This window comes from Lissotriton helveticus, chromosome 8 (genome assembly GCF_964261635.1).
Source record: "Lissotriton helveticus chromosome 8, aLisHel1.1, whole genome shotgun sequence".
NCBI classification, from domain to species: domain Eukaryota; kingdom Metazoa; phylum Chordata; class Amphibia; order Caudata; family Salamandridae; genus Lissotriton; species Lissotriton helveticus.
Genome location: NC_136069.1, coordinates 775260135 through 775279855, shown reverse-complemented (window position 1 = coordinate 775279855; position 19721 = coordinate 775260135). Strand labels below are relative to the sequence as shown.

At 42.8% G+C, this 19721-nt stretch overlaps 1 protein-coding gene across 1 annotated transcript in view; it reads left to right on the top strand.

The window, feature by feature from the left end:
- LOC144772911 (uncharacterized) overlaps window positions 1-19721 on the top strand; it is a 2519762-nt gene that overhangs the window by 610751 nt on the left and 1889290 nt on the right. The window contains exon 13 of the mRNA XM_078657606.1: window positions 9644-9733. Within this exon, the coding sequence (XP_078513732.1) occupies window positions 9652-9733 (82 nt within the window). The 5' untranslated portion in view covers window positions 9644-9651. The remainder of the gene's footprint in view (window positions 1-9643; window positions 9734-19721) is intronic.

Sequence of the window (19721 nt, the reverse complement as noted above, 5' to 3'; positions counted from 1 at the left end):
AGGGGGCATAGTAGATCCTCCTTGACCTCTTAGGTTTGATGTGGAGGTTTTAAAAGGGCCCCGCGGGGCAAAAAAAAAAATAATAATAATAATCGAACGGCTGAATGGATTTGCACGAAACTTGGCAAAATTGTAGGGACTGGTAGCTCGATGTGCCTTTGCTAGGTCTCAATATATGTGCTTCAGTGGATTTTGAGAAATTAACGTTCAAAAACAAGATATATATCTGTAACAGCGCTCCGCTTCGCGGAGATAAAATTATATCTGTATTACCTAGCTGTTGCTAACACCAGTTAGCGACGGCTAGTAGGAGATAGCGACCATCTTGGGCTCCACTTTGCATGTGAGTGATATTTATCACTAATGACATGCAAAGTGGGCATGCCAAGATGTTAGCGACTGGAAACAGTTGCTAACATCGCTATCTCCTATTATCAACTTTTGGAAATATTCGCGATAAGCGCGAATATCTCCAAAAACTAACACCTGCCCTGAGCAGTTCTTAGCCATGTTATCCAATGGGAGGTGGATAACATGGCTAAGAGCATTAGCTCGGTAATGCATGAATATCGCTGAGTTTTCAGCGATATTAATGCATTGCGGTCGTTTTTATCGTATTTGCGATAAACCTTGATAATAGCAAGGTTTATCTGCGATAATTTCTGACGATGCTTAGCGGTAAAAAAATCGTTGCTAAGCATCGTTAGGGATAAATATCGCTTAACTTTGGTAATATGCCCCAACGTCTGTTAACGTTCGATTCGAAGGAAATCAGGAAGTGTTGAAAAACATTGTCTGCGCCATCTTGCCTTTTTTCAAATGCCACACTTTTGTCGTGCACGGCAGTCATTTTAGATGCCTTGACCAGACCCACTCTGTGCACGCTGTCGATCCTTAGCATGGCTCCCCACCCTCGCAAGCATCTCCCCCAGGCAGTGGTCACCCCCGCTCTCTGTCTTATGCATGGGTAATAAACCACCCCCCATCTGCGCTGCTCTTCCCTGAGAATCACACCCTGTGCCCGCCCGACACCTCCCTTTCGCCCTATTCACTACCGCACCCTCTGACACTCCTTTTCCTCTGTGTCCGATTGTCCAGGCCGGTCCTAGGGTATCAGCTAGCCCTGCAGATGTAGTTTATGGCCCCAGCTGTAAAGAATCACCCCTCTTCAAAGGAGTTATAGTAGATCAAGGCCCACACTCGATGAGATCCGTCACAGCAGACGCGTTCCTATTATCTGAAAACCATCCTGTATTGTGATTGGGGAGGGGACCGAGCCTGAAGCGGAAGATTCCAGGGATGACTCTTTGTACATCAAAGTTTTTACAATTATGTGTCACATTAAAAATATATAGCACTCCAACAAAGTAGTAAGATTATAAAACTTTAATAACTTATAAATATATACAAGAAAACAAAAACAGTAATAACATATAAACATTTTTAGGGAAAAACAACGAAGTAGCGGTCGGCTGTGCGAATAGTCCCAACGCAGCACAACGTCCAGATTTCTGGCGTGGGGCGTCGCGGGGGGTGGGTCATCAGTAGCAAACTGTTGTGCGAATAGTTCCAAGGCAGCAGAACGATGGCACCAAGGTGATGTCCAGTAAGTTGCCGCACTGGTTTTGGTATCCTACAATGCTGCTCCGAATAACGGCGTGGGGCGCCCCGGGGGAGGCGGCGTGAACGGGCCTCTCCAGGTGGAGTCTCGTCTGTTGTAGTGGGGTGCCCCTTTACCGTTTCAGTTGCCATTCCGTCCGCTTTTGGTCCACTGTGTCAAAAGCCGCAATTCAGCTGAGTTGCGCCCACTCTTGCGGTGCAGCGATAGGCGGCTTTCACAGGACTCTCAAAATGGCGGCAGGCTGTTTCCTTTTTGGGCCTGGTCCACTGAAATGGCCCTGGGACACCTTGGAAATCGGACGCTTGTCTGCTAGGTCTTGGACCCCATTCTCGAAAGCGTCCCCTCCGCCTTGAGGATTCATCAAAAGTTTTGGGGGCCCCCGACTCCTGTAGGCTTCTGGTGGGGAGCGGCTGCCATGATTGCTCGCGGAATGACTACGACGGAGCCACGAGATGGTGGTGCTTTCATGGTGACGCCAGCTTCAGTCTGAAACATCCAGAAACAAGGTGGGGCTTTCATCGTTTGGGAAAAAAAAAAAGTTTTCATCCAATGAAAAGTGTTGTTTTTAGGTCATATGATCAAGCCTTCCATCATTAGGAAACCAAAAGTAAAATGAACCAATGAAAAGTTTTATAAACAAGTCACATGACCTGTTATGCGGCATAGGGTATAAAATGCGGAGAAAATACGTTGGCACGTGAGGCGGCGTCAGTAGCGGACCGATGTGCGAATAGGCCGAAGGCAACACAACGCGCCAAGATCCGGATGGCACCGAGGTGGTGTCCAGCAAGTTGCAGCACTGGTGTGGCCATCCTACAATGCTGAAAGTCGGCGTGGGGCGCCCTGTTGGCCTGTGAGTTCGCGTCAGTAGCGGACCGATGTGCGAATAGGCCGAAGGCAGCACAACGAGCCAAGATCCGGATGGCACCGAGGTGGTGTCTAGTAAGGTGCACTGGTGTGGCCATCCTACAATGTTGAAAGTCGGCGTGGGGCGCCCCGTTGGCCTGTGAGATGGCGTCAGTAGCGGACCGATGTGCGAATGGGGCCAAAGGCAGCGCAACAATGTTTTCTGAATAGAAGACACCACAAGGCGCTGAGATGCCAAGATCCGGATGGCACCGAGGTGGTGTCTAGCAAGTTGCAGCACTGGTGTGGCCATCCTACAATGCTGAAAGTCGGCGTGGGGCGCCCCTTTGGCCTGTGAGTTTGCGTCAGTAGCGGACCGATGTGCGAATAGGCCGAAGGCAGCACAACGCGCCAAGATCCGGATGGCACCGAGGTGGTGTCTAGTAAGTTGCCGCACTGGTGTGGCCATCCTACAATGTTGAAAGTCGGCGTGGGGCGCCCCGTTGGCCTGTGAGATGGCGTCAGTAGCGGACCGATGTGCGAATGGGGCCAAAGGCAGCGCAACAATATTTTCTGACTAGAAGACACCACAAGGCGCTGAGATGCCAAGATTCGGATGGCACCGAGGTGGTGTCTAGCAAGTTGTGGTACTGGTGTGGCCATCCTACAATGGTAAAAGTCGGCGTGGGGCGCCCTGTTGGCCTGTGAGATGGTGTCAGTTGCGGACCGATGTGCGAATGGGGCCAAAGGCAGCGCAACAATATTTTCTGTATGGAAGATACCACTAGGCGTTGAGATGCCAAGATCCGGATGGCACCGAGGTGATGTCTAGCAAGTTGCTGTACTGGTGTGGTCATCCTACAATGCTGAAACTCGGCGTGGGGCGCCCCATTAGCCTGTGAGATGGCGTCAGTAGCGGACCGATGTGTGAATAGGCCGGAACCTGCACAAGGCGCCAAGATCCGGATGTCACCGTGGTGGTTTCATAGTTGAGAGGCACTTCATCTGCAGTGGGGCGCCGAGATCCGGATGGCACCGAGGTGATGTCTAGCAAGTTGCTGTACTGGTGTGGTCATCCTACAATGCTGAAACACGGCGTGGGGCGCCCCATTAGCCTGTGAGATGGCGTCAGTAGCGGACCGATGTGTGAATGGGGCAAAGGTAGCACAAGAATATTTTTGGAATAGAAGACACCACAAGGCGCTGAGATTCGGTTAGCACCGAGGTGGTGTCTAGCAAGCTATGCAGCTGAGTTGCGTGCGCACTTGCGGCGAATAGGTCGAAGGCAGCACAACAATGTTTTCTGAATAGAAGACACCACAAGGCGCTGAGATGCGGTTACCACCGAGGTGGTGTCTAGCAAGTTGCTGCACTGGTGTGGCCATCCTACAATACTGCTCCGAATAACGGCGTGGGGTGCCCGAAGGGGGGGGGAGGCGGCGTGAACGGGTCTTCCTAGGTGGAGGCTCGTCTGCTGTAGTGGGGCGCCCCTTTACCGTTTCAGTTGCCATTCAGCTGAGTTTCGGCTGCTCTTGATGCTACAGCGACAGGCGGCTGCAACAGGACTCTCAAAATGGCGGCCTGTTCTTTGGATTTGGGCCTGGTCCACTAAAATGGCCCTGGGACACCTTAGAACTCGGACGCTCGATTTTTTTTTCCTTTCCTGTACATGCAAAAAAAGGTAAATGCCCGGTACGTTACACGCTTCATCTGCCCCGATGAACTCTCCAGAGGAACCGAAAAAAAATATAGTTATGGTAACTATACCATGCATCGTCATATGGAGAGGTGGCACCAATTAATTATAGTGCTGCATAAAAGAGAGATTTGGAGGAGAACCCCTGACCTGGTAGTACATTCATCAAAGAAGTGGCACTGACAGCATCAGAGGCAAGGGAAACGGTCCCAAATATTTAGAAGAACTTTGGAAAGATTAAAATGACATGTTTAGATTGTGGCAAATTAATTTCATGTGGACAGATGAGTGTTACTCTAATAAATACAGCATATGAACATCATCATAGTCGATGGTTGGTAGAGACATTTTGACTATATCCTGGACCTGCCCGTCCTCGCCCAAAATGGCGCCGGAATAAATGGGACTCGTAACTCCTTGTTGTGTACTGGTTGCAGAACCTTGAAATCACGAGATACGTATGCAGTTTTGAAGCACATGGCGGGCGGGGACGAGAATTGATTGAATATTTCGAAATCCCTATTGATATTAAGTTCTGATGTGTTATTGATTACTGTACTATTGAAAGTTCGAATTAACGTCACCCATGGTACTTGCCCGCAAATGTATATCTAGATAATTTTATTGTAACTGGCCCTGTCGTATTTTAATTATAAAATGTACGTCCACCGATTCCGTAACTGTTAGACACCTTAGTTCTTGCAACCTAATGGCCCGCCCGTTACGTTCCTCTACAGTGTAAATGTCTACTCATCATATACGATTACAGTTTGCTCCGTGGCCGGCCCACGTGGTTATAGGCTCGTATTTGTATAATGAAATTTTCACAATAAAGGTTTTTAAAAGAAAACATGGTAGTAGTATATACATTGGTAAAGTTTTTAATAATAGTCACTGTTTTAGAATCATTAAAAGGCAAGTGAAATAAAGCAGACCAATTACATGAAGGGTAAAAGGTATAATACGAAGGAACGCAGTAAAGATAAATGGTCAAGGGCTGTTGTGTTTTCTACTCCTGCAACATAAAGTGATCGATAAGAATCTCATATTCAGGCGTATCGGCGACTAAGACAGCAGGTCGACCCTCTTTTGCTCAACGGCTCCGTCATGGGACGAAGAAGCGCTCTTTTTCTCGAAAAAAGAATATATTTTACTTGCAGGACAGTTGTAAATTTTCCGGGAAAGTACATTAGCCTGGAACATTATAACATATATTTAAGAAAAAATAATGTTCGGAAGTAATAAAAAGCGTAATTTTTAGGTCATATGACCAAGCCTTTCATCATTAGAATAAGAAAAGTAAAATGAACCAATGAAAAGTTTTATTAACAAGTCACATGACTTGTTATGCTTACGTTACGCGCTGCGCGCCCCGGATGACTTCCGGATGCGCTAACGCGGCGCGTCATATGACGCATTACGCGACAACGCAGGTCCAGAATATAGTCAAAATGTCTCCACCAACCAGCGGTCGGAACACAACCCCTTTCAGCAGGCTAAATAGTTCTGTTAAATGACAACAGAAGGGACAGGCAACAAGAACCATCAGTCAAAGAGGGGAGGGCTAGTTCTTCTCTACCGGGTTACATTGGGGCGCTACCGGAACTGATCGAATTGGTAGTCTACAGTGTTTCTGGATGTTTCAGACTGAAGCTGGGGTTAGCATGAGAGCAGCACCATTTCGTAGCTCCGTCGTGGCCATTCCGCAACCAATCATGGCAGCCGCTCTTTATCGTTATTTTGGGCGGGGTGGGTGGCGGAGCCGAGCTGTTTTGCAGCCATCATTGTGTGGAGTTCAGTTCATCTCACTAGTTTTGTATTTGTCATGAGGGGTTGTTCCTAATGTTTCTATTTTAGCGAGGTCAAAAAGAGATCCCATTAGTGGCCTACTGATTTTGCTCGATTCCTTTTCTTTTTTTTTTACACGATTTTTCGTTATCTGCAAAGACTAAACAGAGTATTGCGACTCTGTGTTTGTTTGTAAATAGAGAATGAACCAAAGAGAACCAATTCTAAAACAGTAAATACTTGGATAACAATCAATCAAATGGAGAGAGAAGCAGGCACGACGTATTACAACGGGGGCAAAGGCCTGCGTTAACTACCCTTCACTATGTGCAAAGAGAGAGTACTCCTAATAGAAATGAGGGGGGGGCACCATTCAAAGCAGATCAGTGTGCATAAACACGAAAATGTTTTCACTTACCACGTACTTGACATTCGACGGCTTATGATATTTGCTATTAAAAAACCATTGAAATTCACTGAAAAAACCATAGGTTATAGACCATATATAGTTAGGAATTAGCATTTACAAAACCTTGAAAATTCACTGAAAAAACCATAGGTTATAGACCATATATAGTTAGGAATTAGCATTTAAAAAACCTTATTTTACTCACACAAAACCATTGAAATTCCATATATAGTTAGTTGCACTAACTATATATCGCGCACCCGCAATCCACTGCTGATGATGTCACATATTACATCATTCATGACATGGTCAGTGACATCACTGATGACATCACTGATGACATCTCAAATGACATCACTGATGACATCACTGATGACATCTCATTTGACATCAATGACCACATCACTGATGATATCATTCATGTGACAATACAATGCATCTCCTCACATTTTAATATAACCTCTGTTTCACCCAGTGTTAAATACAGAGTATAATTTTTGAAACCATTGACACACCAATACTAGTTACTACATACGTACTCACTGATTCCTACGTCTACACACACATTCACTCATTCACCCATACAATCATTCATACATACAATCACTCATCTTTACAACACTATCATATGCACTCATACACCTATACAGACACTCACACTCTGCCACTCATCCATGGAGTTACTCACACACCTAGTCAGTCCTGTAAAGAATCAATCACACTTCCATTTTCTTGTCTATACAGTTAAACATAGAGCACCTTACATTTTCAAACATATACTAACACATACTTACTTTCTTATACAATCATTGATACAAGTACACATTGATCTGCACAGAGTCACACACCTCCCAGCCAGCCACACACACACTCAGTCTCCCATACAAATACTTGGACAATCAATCAATAACCCATATAGTTAATCATATAGCTACTGATCAACACATGCAGCAGTTTACAGAACAACAGACATAATGATGCACAAATTAAGACAGTTTAGTCACTAACCCATGCACTCAGTGAGACACATTTAATCACTCACTCATACATTCAGTCATGCACCTACTAAATCCTTCGTCCAGACACTTATACATCTACTCATTCTTCAATACGTAAAACATATTTAAACTTTACAGAAACACACAGTCACTGGATGATGTCATCAGTGATGTCATCAGTGATGTCATTTGAGATGTCATCAGTGATGTCATCAGTGATGTCACTGACCATGTCATGAATGATGTAATATGTGACATCATCAGCAGTGGATTGCGGGTGCGCGATATATAGTTAGTGCAACTAACTATATATGGAATTTCAATGGTTTTGTGTGAGTAAAATAAGGTTTTTTAAATGCTAATTCCTAACTATATATGGTCTATAACCTATGGTTTTTTCAGTGAATTTTCAAGGTTTTGTAAATGCTAATTCCTAACTATATATGGTCTATAACCTATGGTTTTTTCAGTGAATATATATATATATATCCAAAGTAAGTATGTGTAGAGCTAGGTATAGGAAATCTATAGAGTACAAACTTACCTGTTGATAGTTTCTCCCTCAATATCCTGGTCACAATATAGTCAATTCAATAATTTGTCCTCAATAATCCCGACCTACACCTCTGCCTACCACTCCCTGCACCTCCTGCCCACCCCTGTCCCCCCTTCAAAACACACTCACACTCTGGAAATGATGGCTCCCTGGCATGATACACTATAGAGGTCTTACTGAGGTGAGTCAGAGGTAGTTCTGAATGCCTTGACGATGGATAATCTGTCATCGGCCATTAGTTGTGTCATGACCTGGCCATTGGACAGTAGTCCAGTGTTGGTAGAATCCTTTGGCATGTCAGTGAAACAGAAACAGAACTTTCGCGACATACTCTACATCTGCAAGCAGCCATGCAGAGTCTGTCAGCATGATCAAATGGCAAGCAAAAAGGCACATGGCTACTGCATTAGGGACTTTTCCTCCTATACCAAGTTAACAAATATACCTTAGCTATTTCTTTATTTGGTTTGCCAGCAAACCATTTGAATATTAAAAAAAACCTTGACAATGGTGCAACTCACTAATTTTCTTAATGCACAGATACTAAAGCCACTAGACCAGTCACACAAGTCATACTTTGGTAGCTTTGTACAAATGGTTCCAACGTTCCACAAAGCAATACAAGAAGTATACTTCAGTTTTCAAGAGTGGGAGGCAGAAGGAGATGTGGAAAGTTCAGGAATTACACAGTCCACACAAATTATTTATTAATTCTACTATCTACCTAAGGCAGGTTATTAGCACTGCCTTGAATTTTTTCATTTATGTTTACTAGTTGTACTGAATTCCTCCCACTGATCATCTTTGAGTTAAATCTGAGCTTTGATTTGTCAATAATTGGTCCACGATTGTAATGTTTTTTAATTGACCAAGAAATAACGTATTTCATTTAATTGATTCACATAAATTGCCATTGTCATGACACTCACTATATAAATGCTGCAATACGACAACTATATACAATGTACCCGGGGGTGACAAAAAGCTTACTCTATTATACAGGATTATAGAGCTCCTTGTTTCCCACTCTGTTCACTTTACCTCTCTTTCGTGCTTGTTTCCTATCACCAGCAATCATCTTTTGGGATTTAGAGTCATGTCTTGAGTTAACATTACTCAATGGACATGGCATGTCCACAATTATTAGTGAGAAGGTAAAATTAACCCAGAGCGGCTATCAAAGAATAACTCTCAAGCCCTCATTTCAAAAGCCTGCTCTACTGTACTTTACACGGTAAATGCTAAGCAGTCTTCCTCATATCTTGAAATTTTAGCTGACCCAGGGCCTCTGTGTTCTGTATGTGGTATGAACACCAGGGAGACGCATCTAAAGCCAATAGAGAACTATCAGCTAAGTGACAACCTTTAATGACTCCATATTATATTGAATGGGTTGAAACCAGTGTCTAAAGAGGCCTTACTCTTTCAAATTCATCTTACCATTTATTTTTTTGTAATGGTGACAGCAGTATTTTAAGGCTTATATAAACGGTGTGACACTATAGAATTTGTCTCACAGTTTTGCAATAACTATTTACCTGTTTTACTAAAACTGGCCAAAATCTACACTCCATCCTAACTGGTTTCAATTAATGTATGTGTAGCATTAAAGGTAATAGCATGATACTGGAAATTGTAGATATTATCTTTATTCCAGACCTACATATTGCAGCGCAATTGTGGCACAGTTTATTTTCTCTAATTTCTCATGTCATTTGTTTGGTTCTAGAAAATGAAATGTTTGCAGGAGGAGGTAAACCAGGGAAAGCAAATTCTCAGCTTCTGAATGGCACAGAAGAACCTAAGACAGGATTCCCAGGTTATACAGAAAATAACGCACTTTCTTTCCTAATCTTGATCATTGATTGCAATGTAGTTGAAAATTCTAATTGGCAGCTAAAATGGTAAAATAAGTTTTGTTTTTACATATTTCCAGGTTGCTCAAGGTGCTTTGCTAATTAATCTGACTTTTATATGAACATTCTTCAATTTTAATTGCTGAGTTCAGGAAAATGGCTAATAACACTTATCAATCAAGGCTGCAAGTATTATTTCCCTGCAGAAACAACATAGAATTATAGATGGGTAACAGTGAATTTGGGGGATTTTCTTCACCAAGGGGTTCTGAGTGACTCAGATAAGGAGAGCGAAGTTCAAGTTGCTTATGTCACTCAGAACCTCAAGTTGAAAAACATCCCTGTAATTCACTTTTTACCCATCTATAATGTTATGTTATTTATGACCTCCAAAATCATCTACCCCGCTTTGAAATGCTACACAGTGATGGTGGAGCCATACATAAAACAGCCTCTCCTCCTTGTCACATATTGAATACAAATAAGCTTACCGGCAACCCCTAACCAACTCCCATCACCTTCCATGCCCTCCTTCCCCTTTCTACAACTATGCTTTCTGCCAAAGAAGACAATCATCACTGTGCTGACAGGCTCTCAAAGAACCCTGTCGGTCTGGCCTTGAGGGCCCTCATGACGTAGCAACAGTGGTTAACAAGTTTTTTTTATCAACTGTTGCTACGCCAAAGAAGAGAGTTATGACATTAAGAAACTGACATAAAAATTACAGAATCTCCATGCTACCATACAAAACAATGTGCATTATCATGCTCCTGTTCTGTAGTTCAAGAGAGATCCCTGCATATGACCTACATTAGTAAATGCATAGGTTATGGTTATAGCCACTGGAATAATGCAGCAGGGGAGCTACAAATTATGCGGCACAGTAGATTAAATTATGTGTCTGGAAAGGCAAATTATGCAACGTAATGAGGCTCATTTTGTGATAGTATTACTTCTTTGTTTGGCCTTTTTACAGATGTTAACCCTGTTCATGCAAAAGTTCTACAATATTAATAACCCAGATACGCATCTAAAATTTGACCAGTCAAACGTTGCGAAGGTCCTTCAATTGCAACAGGTGTCGACATAATTTTAGTAACTTTTAATATGTTTGAGCTCGAAATGTTGTTTTTGTTAAAATGTTACTATGAAGCAGGTAATGAATGATGTGGTAAGTCTAATCATTCGACTGCCCCTGGATAGTGTATGCTCAGCAAATCGTACAACATGAAAATGGGATGAAAGAGAGCAGTAGTTGTTCTGTGTTTCTATAATGTTAAATTTGGGGCTCAGATGCTAACTTGCAAAGTTACTAAGTTAGTGCATACGCTTTACGCTGTGCAATGTCTATAAGGCCCAGTGCACAGACTAGTAACAATAGATATATGCAGGCTACTAATGTAGTGAACATTACTAGGATGGATTGGAGTTTATACAACTACTTGGAAAGAGATATATAGAAGCTGAAAATGAGGACTAGAACTGAGGCATTAGGTATCATTAGGGTTAATTGAGGAAAATATAACATGCATTCAGACTGATAAACATGGGCTTGAAGTATTAGACTTCAGGGGCCCAATTATACGAAAGATTCCAGGGGCGAAATGGGTGTTTACGCCCGCTTTCTGGGCCCCCGGGGCACTCTGGTATTCCAGAAGGACTTCAGAAGCTTGTGTGCCCCCTTCTGTTTAACAGATAGAGCTGGCTCACATACAGCACTATCATCTGAGGACGATCCCTCATTTGCATTGGTGTGTGGCCTCATACAAATGAGGGAATCTCTTTACCTCTGCGCCATACTATAGACGCAGGTGCAAAGGTAAAGGAGCTGTCAGGAAGCGTCCTGACAGTGAGCCACCTCAAAGGTAGTTCACTGTCTCTGTGTTCCTGACGGCAGCCCTAAAGAGGTGGTGAAGGGGGTCCTATAGATCCCCTAGACACCCCCTTGCAGGTGTTTGCAGTCACTCACTGCACACACCTTCAAGGGGATCTCTCACCCCTCTTAAAAGTGAAGAGGTGTTGCCGACTGCACAGTGAAACACGGAGCAGCTGCTTCAAAGCCAATTTGCATTTCACTTGAATGCTCTGCCCCAGGGCAGCACAAGTTCACAGGTGTCCCCAAGGCAGTACATTCTATCTATTATGGCAAACTCTCCTTTTTAGTGCCTAGCCCACCATTTGAAAGGTGCGCCCGGCACTAACAAGGAAAATGTGCTGCACTGTATAATATGGCCTAGATAGGTGCCTAGATTTTCATTGGGTGGCTGATATTAGGGCATGTTAGAATGAAAATAGTAATGAAGAGCTTTTACAAGAACAAAATATGAAATCATTGAGGTCAGAACTGAGTGGCTGATAGCAGGAGATGTCAGGATGCACAAGTTGTGCAATGTGCTGGTAGGGTGGTAGTAGGGTGCACGTAGTTGCTTCCTATACTGAGAACATGTATACGGTTTGTGAGGTGCAAGACAAGTAGTATTAAAAGCTGTTATTGCTGCAAGCGATATGTATTGAAGCTGAAATCACCTGTTAAAATTGTGAGTTTTGAGTGCTTAAATGCTGAAAACTGAGAGGATTAGAGAATTAAAAAAATAGATCATTAAATGATTGCTGTCTGTGAATTTGGGGGCATGCATTTGTTCATGCATGGGCAGCCATCTTTGTTTTTTTTTTAAAGTAATTCAAAACTTACATACCATGCACACTCATTTGGCATCTTTGAATGATTCTAAAGCCAATCAAAGATCGCCATTTCCTGTAGAACTTGTTCTGCAGTTGTGCTGCAAGTTGCAGAGAAAGCCTAGCATCAATGACTGGAGAGCAGCCGACCTTTGCAATTTGCAACACATATTTATATATATGATATGAAATAAAATAATATAATATAATATAATATAATATAATATAATATAATATAATATAATATAATATAATACAATATATAGTTAAATTAGTGACCGTATAGTTAAGACATTGTTATTTTATCTTACTTTACATTTAAAAATACCTTAGAACTTCACTGGAAAAAAAACAAAGATTAAAGTAACGTTTTATTTCGGTGAACATTTTAGTGTCAAGGTAACGGTTTAAACAAAAAAAAACACTAAAATTCACCAGATATAGTTTTTTCAAGTAATCATAACTCATTAACTCATGGCCTAAATTAAGTATAACTTGCATCCCGGTCAATCGCAGTGTTGATGTCAGTTCAATAATGCTATCAATGATGCCACTGAACACATCATGAGTGTTGTAATATATGAATTCACAATCAGTGCATGGTGAGGGAGGAAGTTATATTTACTTTAGGGCATGAGTTATGGTTATTTAAGATAACTAGAACTTGTGATTTTCAGAGTTTTTGTTTACGTTTGAAATGGTAAGTTGTAACTGAAATTTTCACCTTACTATAAGGTTACTTTTTTCCATTAATTCTTCAAGGTTTTTGTAATGTAAATTAAGAAATAATTACAATACCTAACTATAATGTCACTTTAACCTTTATTTTTACAGTAAATTCAGTTTTTTTTTTTGCGTAAAGAAATACTTTATTGCCATTCGTAAATCAAACCCGACATGTGCCCAGCCTTCAGCCATGTCCAGCGTGGGGTTGGCCACAAGGCCTGGCACAAGTCCAGACCCCTTTGCCATACCCTCTGCAGTGTCCTATGTACTCCAGCACACAGACTTCTACCATGCACAGCATGCGGTTGGTCTTGCAGGTCCTGGCTGCACTCAAGCATACTTACTGACTTTGTCAAATGACACAACTGTGTCAAAGAGTCGCAACACCAAAATACAATAGATGGGGCTATTGACCTAATCAAGCGATGACCATATTAATATATATCAAGCAGATCTATCATTTTATCAAAAAGTCATGTTTTTAATCAAATGTATGTTTTAGTAATTTACACAATGCAGTGTGTTAAATAAAACAAATAAAACCAACATGAATGTGAGTCTTTCTTTTCGAATAGTTTTTATAATTGCATTTTGTGGGCTGAAATTGTTAAAAGAATGAATCAGCGACATTTTTTTCAGATAAAAGCAGCATGTTTCAGAGTCTTTCTTTTTACCTTTTTCAGGCCACAAAAATCAATTATAGAAACAACCACAAGAAGGTCTTGCACTCTTAGCTGAAGAGCATAGGGCTCCAGCTAAGAAAAATATGGTATATTCTCCTGGTGTCGTTGGTTTTATGACTGAGGAGACTTACTGGTATTTTTAATGTGCTGTGCGGCTGATGCACTCCCTGCAGCGCCCCATCACATTAAATAAAAATGCTTGGTGGCACCCCGGCCCCCTATAGGGACATCACCTAGCTAAAATAAAAAAATTAAATAGCCCTCACAGGACATTATGGGGCGCTCCTTTAAGGGGCAGTGAATAATAAATGACTGTCATTTGTTATTCACTTAAAAAATAAAAAAAATGTGTGTGTCCCGGTGCTCACATGGGACACCCACATTACACATTTTGTTTGGGGCCTGTGAGGGAACCCCAGTGCCCCTGTGAGTCCAGCGGCTCCCCATATGGCACCGACAGTGGGTATCGACGATAGCCGGCATGTTTTTTCTGAAGTAGGTGCCCCAGTACCTACCTGGGGCACCCACAGATCAACTTTTGGGGGCTGTCGGGAGAACCCTGGGCTCCCGTGGCCCTAGCTGGCTCCCTTGATGGGAGCCAGCACTTTAAAACAAAAATTCTAATGAGTGCCGGATACAAACCCAGGGAACCTACACTGCTGGCTCTGTTGTGGGCTGCAGTGCGAGTGCCAAGGTTCCTACGGCCACAGCCACAATCCAGCTAGCATCATGATGGGTTCTTGTAGGAGCCAGCACCTTCCCTTTTCTGCAACCTGGGTTGTGTCAGTATTTTTTACAGCTCCAGCCAGGTGGAAGCAAAGTTGAGCTCCTTGTCCTGGAGAGTGTAGGCAGATAATGCCCGCAATCTCCCAGACAGGGAACCTTAGTGTCCTGGGTGGTGGCCATCCTTACACTGTACAGTTTTGAACCCTGTGGGATTGGATTCCCTGGCTGATATCAGCACGGGGAGGGGGGCGTGTGGTTCCCTACCTTTCAAAATAAGTTCAGCCCCTGGGGATGGGGGTCTTGCGAATGTTTAGGGAGGGGGGCCACCCGCCACCTTCCGCTTCATTAGTTATGCCAGGCACAAAAGATGGGGTCTATGGGGATCTAATTGATTCACTGAGGAGGCAGTGCACCCTCCTCCCCATTCAATATTATGCCAAACCCTTTAAGATGGGGCCCCTGGGCCATAACTGGCATAGGGTAGGAGGGGCTGCACTCCCCCTGCTGTTTCACAATTATTTTGGGCCCCTGGAGCAGTAGTAAGTACTGGGAGACGGCCCCTTCCCCACCCCTCTTCAATATACATTTTAATTAACCCCCTAGACCAGTGGTTCCCAAACTTTTCACTCCTGAGGACCCCCATTGAGTCACTGCTGGAAGCTGGGGACCCCCAAGCAATTTGTATGATTTAAATGTCAAACATTAAAACTGTAGTTCGAAAAAAATAAATACATGGGTGTACATCAAACAAAAACTAGACATGAATTACTAAAGATTTTAGTATTTTTCTATTAAAAATATTTGCTAAAATCGAAAAATCTTAATGAGAAGGTTGGTGCTGCATCTAGCGACAAACTTTTCATTGTTTGATTTTATTTCGCTGCCCGAGGCTCATCGTCCTGCCAAGTCTGGACTGGAAACCTACAGTTGCTCTGCCAAATGTTGTCAGCCCAGTCACTATACAGTGCACACCAAGTGCTGCGAGTGAGCCTGACCACTACAAAGGAGACTTTGGGGGTTCTCCCCATAGAAAATATGGGGGGAAATGGTGCATTTTACAAGACATTTGACATTATACACTGAACTGTATTAGCTTTTAAAGCATAGTAAATATTGACCTTACTATGCACCAGGATACAACAATCTTTTGTCAATCTTCAATGATTGACAATCTTCAATTATTCCCTCACTACTACCCTCCAACAGTGCCTCTCATCTCTCCATAGCACAAGTATTTAATATATTTTATAGCACCTTTCATGCCACTGTAGGGTGCCAGAGCACTTTACATCACACCCATACAGAGACAATGAATAATACATGTGTAGATCGGTTAATAGAAAATGTTACCTAAGGCAAAGGGGACTACAAGGTGTAGGATTTGCATGTCATCCATACTGGTAGGCATTTTTGAAGAGTGCTTCCTCTGGAGTAGGACAAACTCAGGATTCAGAACATGACACAGGGGTTAGCATTGACTTCAAAAATAAGGATTATTTTCTACCCAAACAAACCATTTTAGCAGCATCAGGATAATGAAGGACTGGGAAAAAGCATAATTTACTAACTTGTACCATGCAGTTTGCATGCAGCTCTTTGACGGCAGTTTATAGCTCACTGTGCTAGATTATGATTGGAACTTGTGAACTGCACAATAACAAAATCTCTGTGGGAAAAGCAGGAACCCACGGAGCTATGCACAAAACAAAATATTGTATTTTTTAATGCATGGTAGACATTCTTTGTCGCAGGCATATTAACCATCTGCACTTCTTTAGATGAGTCAAAGCTGCCACTGGACAAAACCGGGGGTTACTTTAAAAATGAATGGCGGCCATCATTTTTGTTGCTGCCATCCAATGGAAGTACTGCAGGATTGTGGCAAAACCACTGATTTTATTGTTACTTTTAGCCCCATCAAGGCCCCTCTGGAAGCCTTTAACAAGGGCTTGGAGAGGGAGAGGGTATTCCTATGCTGCCAAAATATATTGTATTTTCACATATTTTCTGAACGGGGGCTAAGTCTCCGGTGTAGTAATGGCCATTACAATATTTTGGTCATGTTTCAGCCAGTCAAGTCAAGTACAACTTTATTTGATTGCTATTTCATACAATCATAAAAGCACAAATGGAAAACATTTATACAATTAAAAATGACAAATAACAAATATATATATTATTAAATCCATTCTCTATACACTCTATATATATTGTTAAAAATCATTAAAATTTGGAAAGCGTCGAAAGCATAGCAAGAAAAACCAACATCATACATTGTTTAAATTAATCAATGCTACAGCAGTACTTTGTAGCTGCCATAGGACCATTAGACTTGAAGTATCATTCTTTTCCTTAGGTTAATTACATGTTTTAAAAACATTGCTATCTTCCACATATTATGTACATTGTCTAAGAATTGTAGAGCAATGAAAGCTGGCCTACATTGCCTAATCCCCATGTGTTTTAAAATTGGAAGGATCCACACCTTTCTCCGTACTCTGTAAAATGTACAAAACAATAGCACATATATGGTGGATTGTTCTGAGACATTGTCACATGTACCAAATTGCAATTGTCGAGTCCGGTCATTCATTCTTGGTAGACTCACAATTCTGTTGAAGATTCCCAATCTGAACCTGGTTAATTAGAAACGATCATAAGCACCAGGAAAGACTTTCAAATACGGTTGAATATTAAAAGTAGTTCAAATCTGTTGGTTCTGCTGGACACTAGGTTTTAGGATCTCAGGCGACAATCTTAGCGCTTCTAAATGCTGGAGAGCCTCTTTTTAAAGTCCTTTCTCCTGACTTTATACAAAATAATAGGGTCTGAGAAGTTCTCGGAATGTCTGAGATCTTCCAAAAAGTTGCGGACATATCTGAACCAGGGTATTTTTTAAAGCCCCTTCCAGTTTCAGGGTATCCATCAATATATCTCTATTTAGTTGGGCCTCTGTTTTTTTCAACACGTTATGCCATAAGAGTATGGGCTCAAGCTTAATAAGATCCGATATATGAGGCAGGCCTAGTTCTGCATGGCAGACATACGAGGATGTGCTAGATGGGACGGATAAGATGTATCTTAAGAACGTGTTTTTTATTATTTGAAGCGAGAGGGGATGTGTAAGGCCCCATATCCCAGCTACATACATTGCTGTGGAGATATTCATAGCTTTATATATCTTGATAAGCTCCACAGGGGTCTCATAACCAGTTTCCTTGAAAAATGTACTAGGGCAGTTGTTGGTCTAGCAAAAGCAAGTTGTTTTACTGCTACAGCTAGTGTCCATACATATTTTTCATCAAAGAGTAGTCCAAGGTACGAGAATCTCTTTGTGGACTCGATCTCCTGTCCGTCCACAAACATGTCCTTGTACCTTTGACTGCCACGCCCACACCTCATAGCGAAGGTCTTGGAGATGTTTACCCTAAGACCTAGATCTTTCATAAAATTGGAAAACTTATTGAGCACCCTCTGTAGGCCTATTTGCGTTTGGAACATTAAAACGCATCATCTGCGTAATGAAGGGCGGGGATAGGACTTCCAACTATCTGGGGTAAATCATGGCTATTCTTAATTAATGCTCGTTCTAGACCATTGATTTAGAGGTTAAAAAGAAAGGGTGCCAGAACACAAAGTGTCTGACCCCCCCCTCTTGATGGGAAATGGAGCAGTAAGATCCCTCTCTCTGGATGAATCTAATTCGGCCATGAGCATTATTATATAGGCCCCTGAGAAAACTGAATATTGAAACATCCACACCCGTCACCTTCAGAATCTCCCAGAGTTTCTTATGATACACCGAATTGAATACAGCAGTGAGACTCACAAAAGCTAAAAACAATCTGCCCCCTTTTGCCCATGTATACTTTCCTATTGAAATGGCTTAGTTTAGGCTCTGTTCAATGGTTCCCAGGCACTCCCGAAAACCATATTGGATATCGGACAATATTTTCTTTTCCTCTTGCCTTTGTAGTCACTCTAGAATTATTCGGCCCACAATCCAAAAGCGAGATGGGCCTTTAACGACCCGGGTCCTGCCAATTACCTTTTTAGGTTTCGCCTGGCGATCCGCTGCGCAGCAGCGTTCGCGCTGGCGAAATCTTTTGAGAACAGTCTGTGGGCTTTGTCCTGCCTCTCTGTCCCATTGGCTAGCTCCATAAATGGAGGCTAGCCATTGGAACAGAGATGCGTCAGTCATTTTGGGAGCAGATTCGTGGGCGTTCCGGCGATTTTTACTCATCCCGCCCCTTTTAGGACGTCATTGCAGCGGTGGGCGGTGGTTTATTTTTTTTCTGCAAAGGTTTCTTTTTGTTATTCCTCCAGGCCGACCGCCGCCGAAAGAAGTCCAGGTGAGTGCTGCCTTTTGATTGTGCCCGTTCCCGCCCCCCTCCCGCTGTCCGTGTGCCCGTTCTAGCCCCCCTCCCGTTGTCCGTGTCTCCGGCCCCTTGTAAATGCTTGTTATGTTTGTTGACGCTTCCAGTCATGGGAGGAGGTGTGGTGTCTTTTCCCCACTCGTCTATGGAATGTTGTCTCTGTTTCCTTGAATCCTTCGTCTGTTTGCATTCGTCAGTTTATTTATGTATGTTTTAGTAAAGGGCCATTCAGCGCCGACATACCACTTCCACCGCACGGTGAGTAGATTGTAAACCAAGTTCCCGCCCCCCCTCCCGCTGTCCGTGTGCCCGTTCCCGCCCCCCCTCCCGCTGTCCGTGTCTCCGGCCCCTTGTAAATGCTTGATATGTTTGTTGACGCTTCAAGTCATGGGAGGAGGTGTGGTGTCTTTTCCCCACTCGTCTACGGAATGTTGTCTCTGTTTCCTTGAATCCTTCGTCTGTTTGCATTCGTCAGTTTATTTAGATATGTTTTAGTAAAGGGCCATTTAGCGGCGACATACCACTTCCACCGCACGGTGAGTAGATTGTTAACCAAGGCAAATATTCACATTGCAGGGCAAACCCCCTGCTTTCCTGTCCTCTCTTCCTCCTTTGCTGATCCTTCACCCTAACCAAACTATCAAACGTTTGTTGTCTCCCCGTCCCCCCTGCTGCTCCTGGCCTTTCTGCCTCGTTGTAAATCTGCATTACAGTAAAACAAAGTAAGGTGTTAAGTACACCCACTTTAACAGACAAAGCTG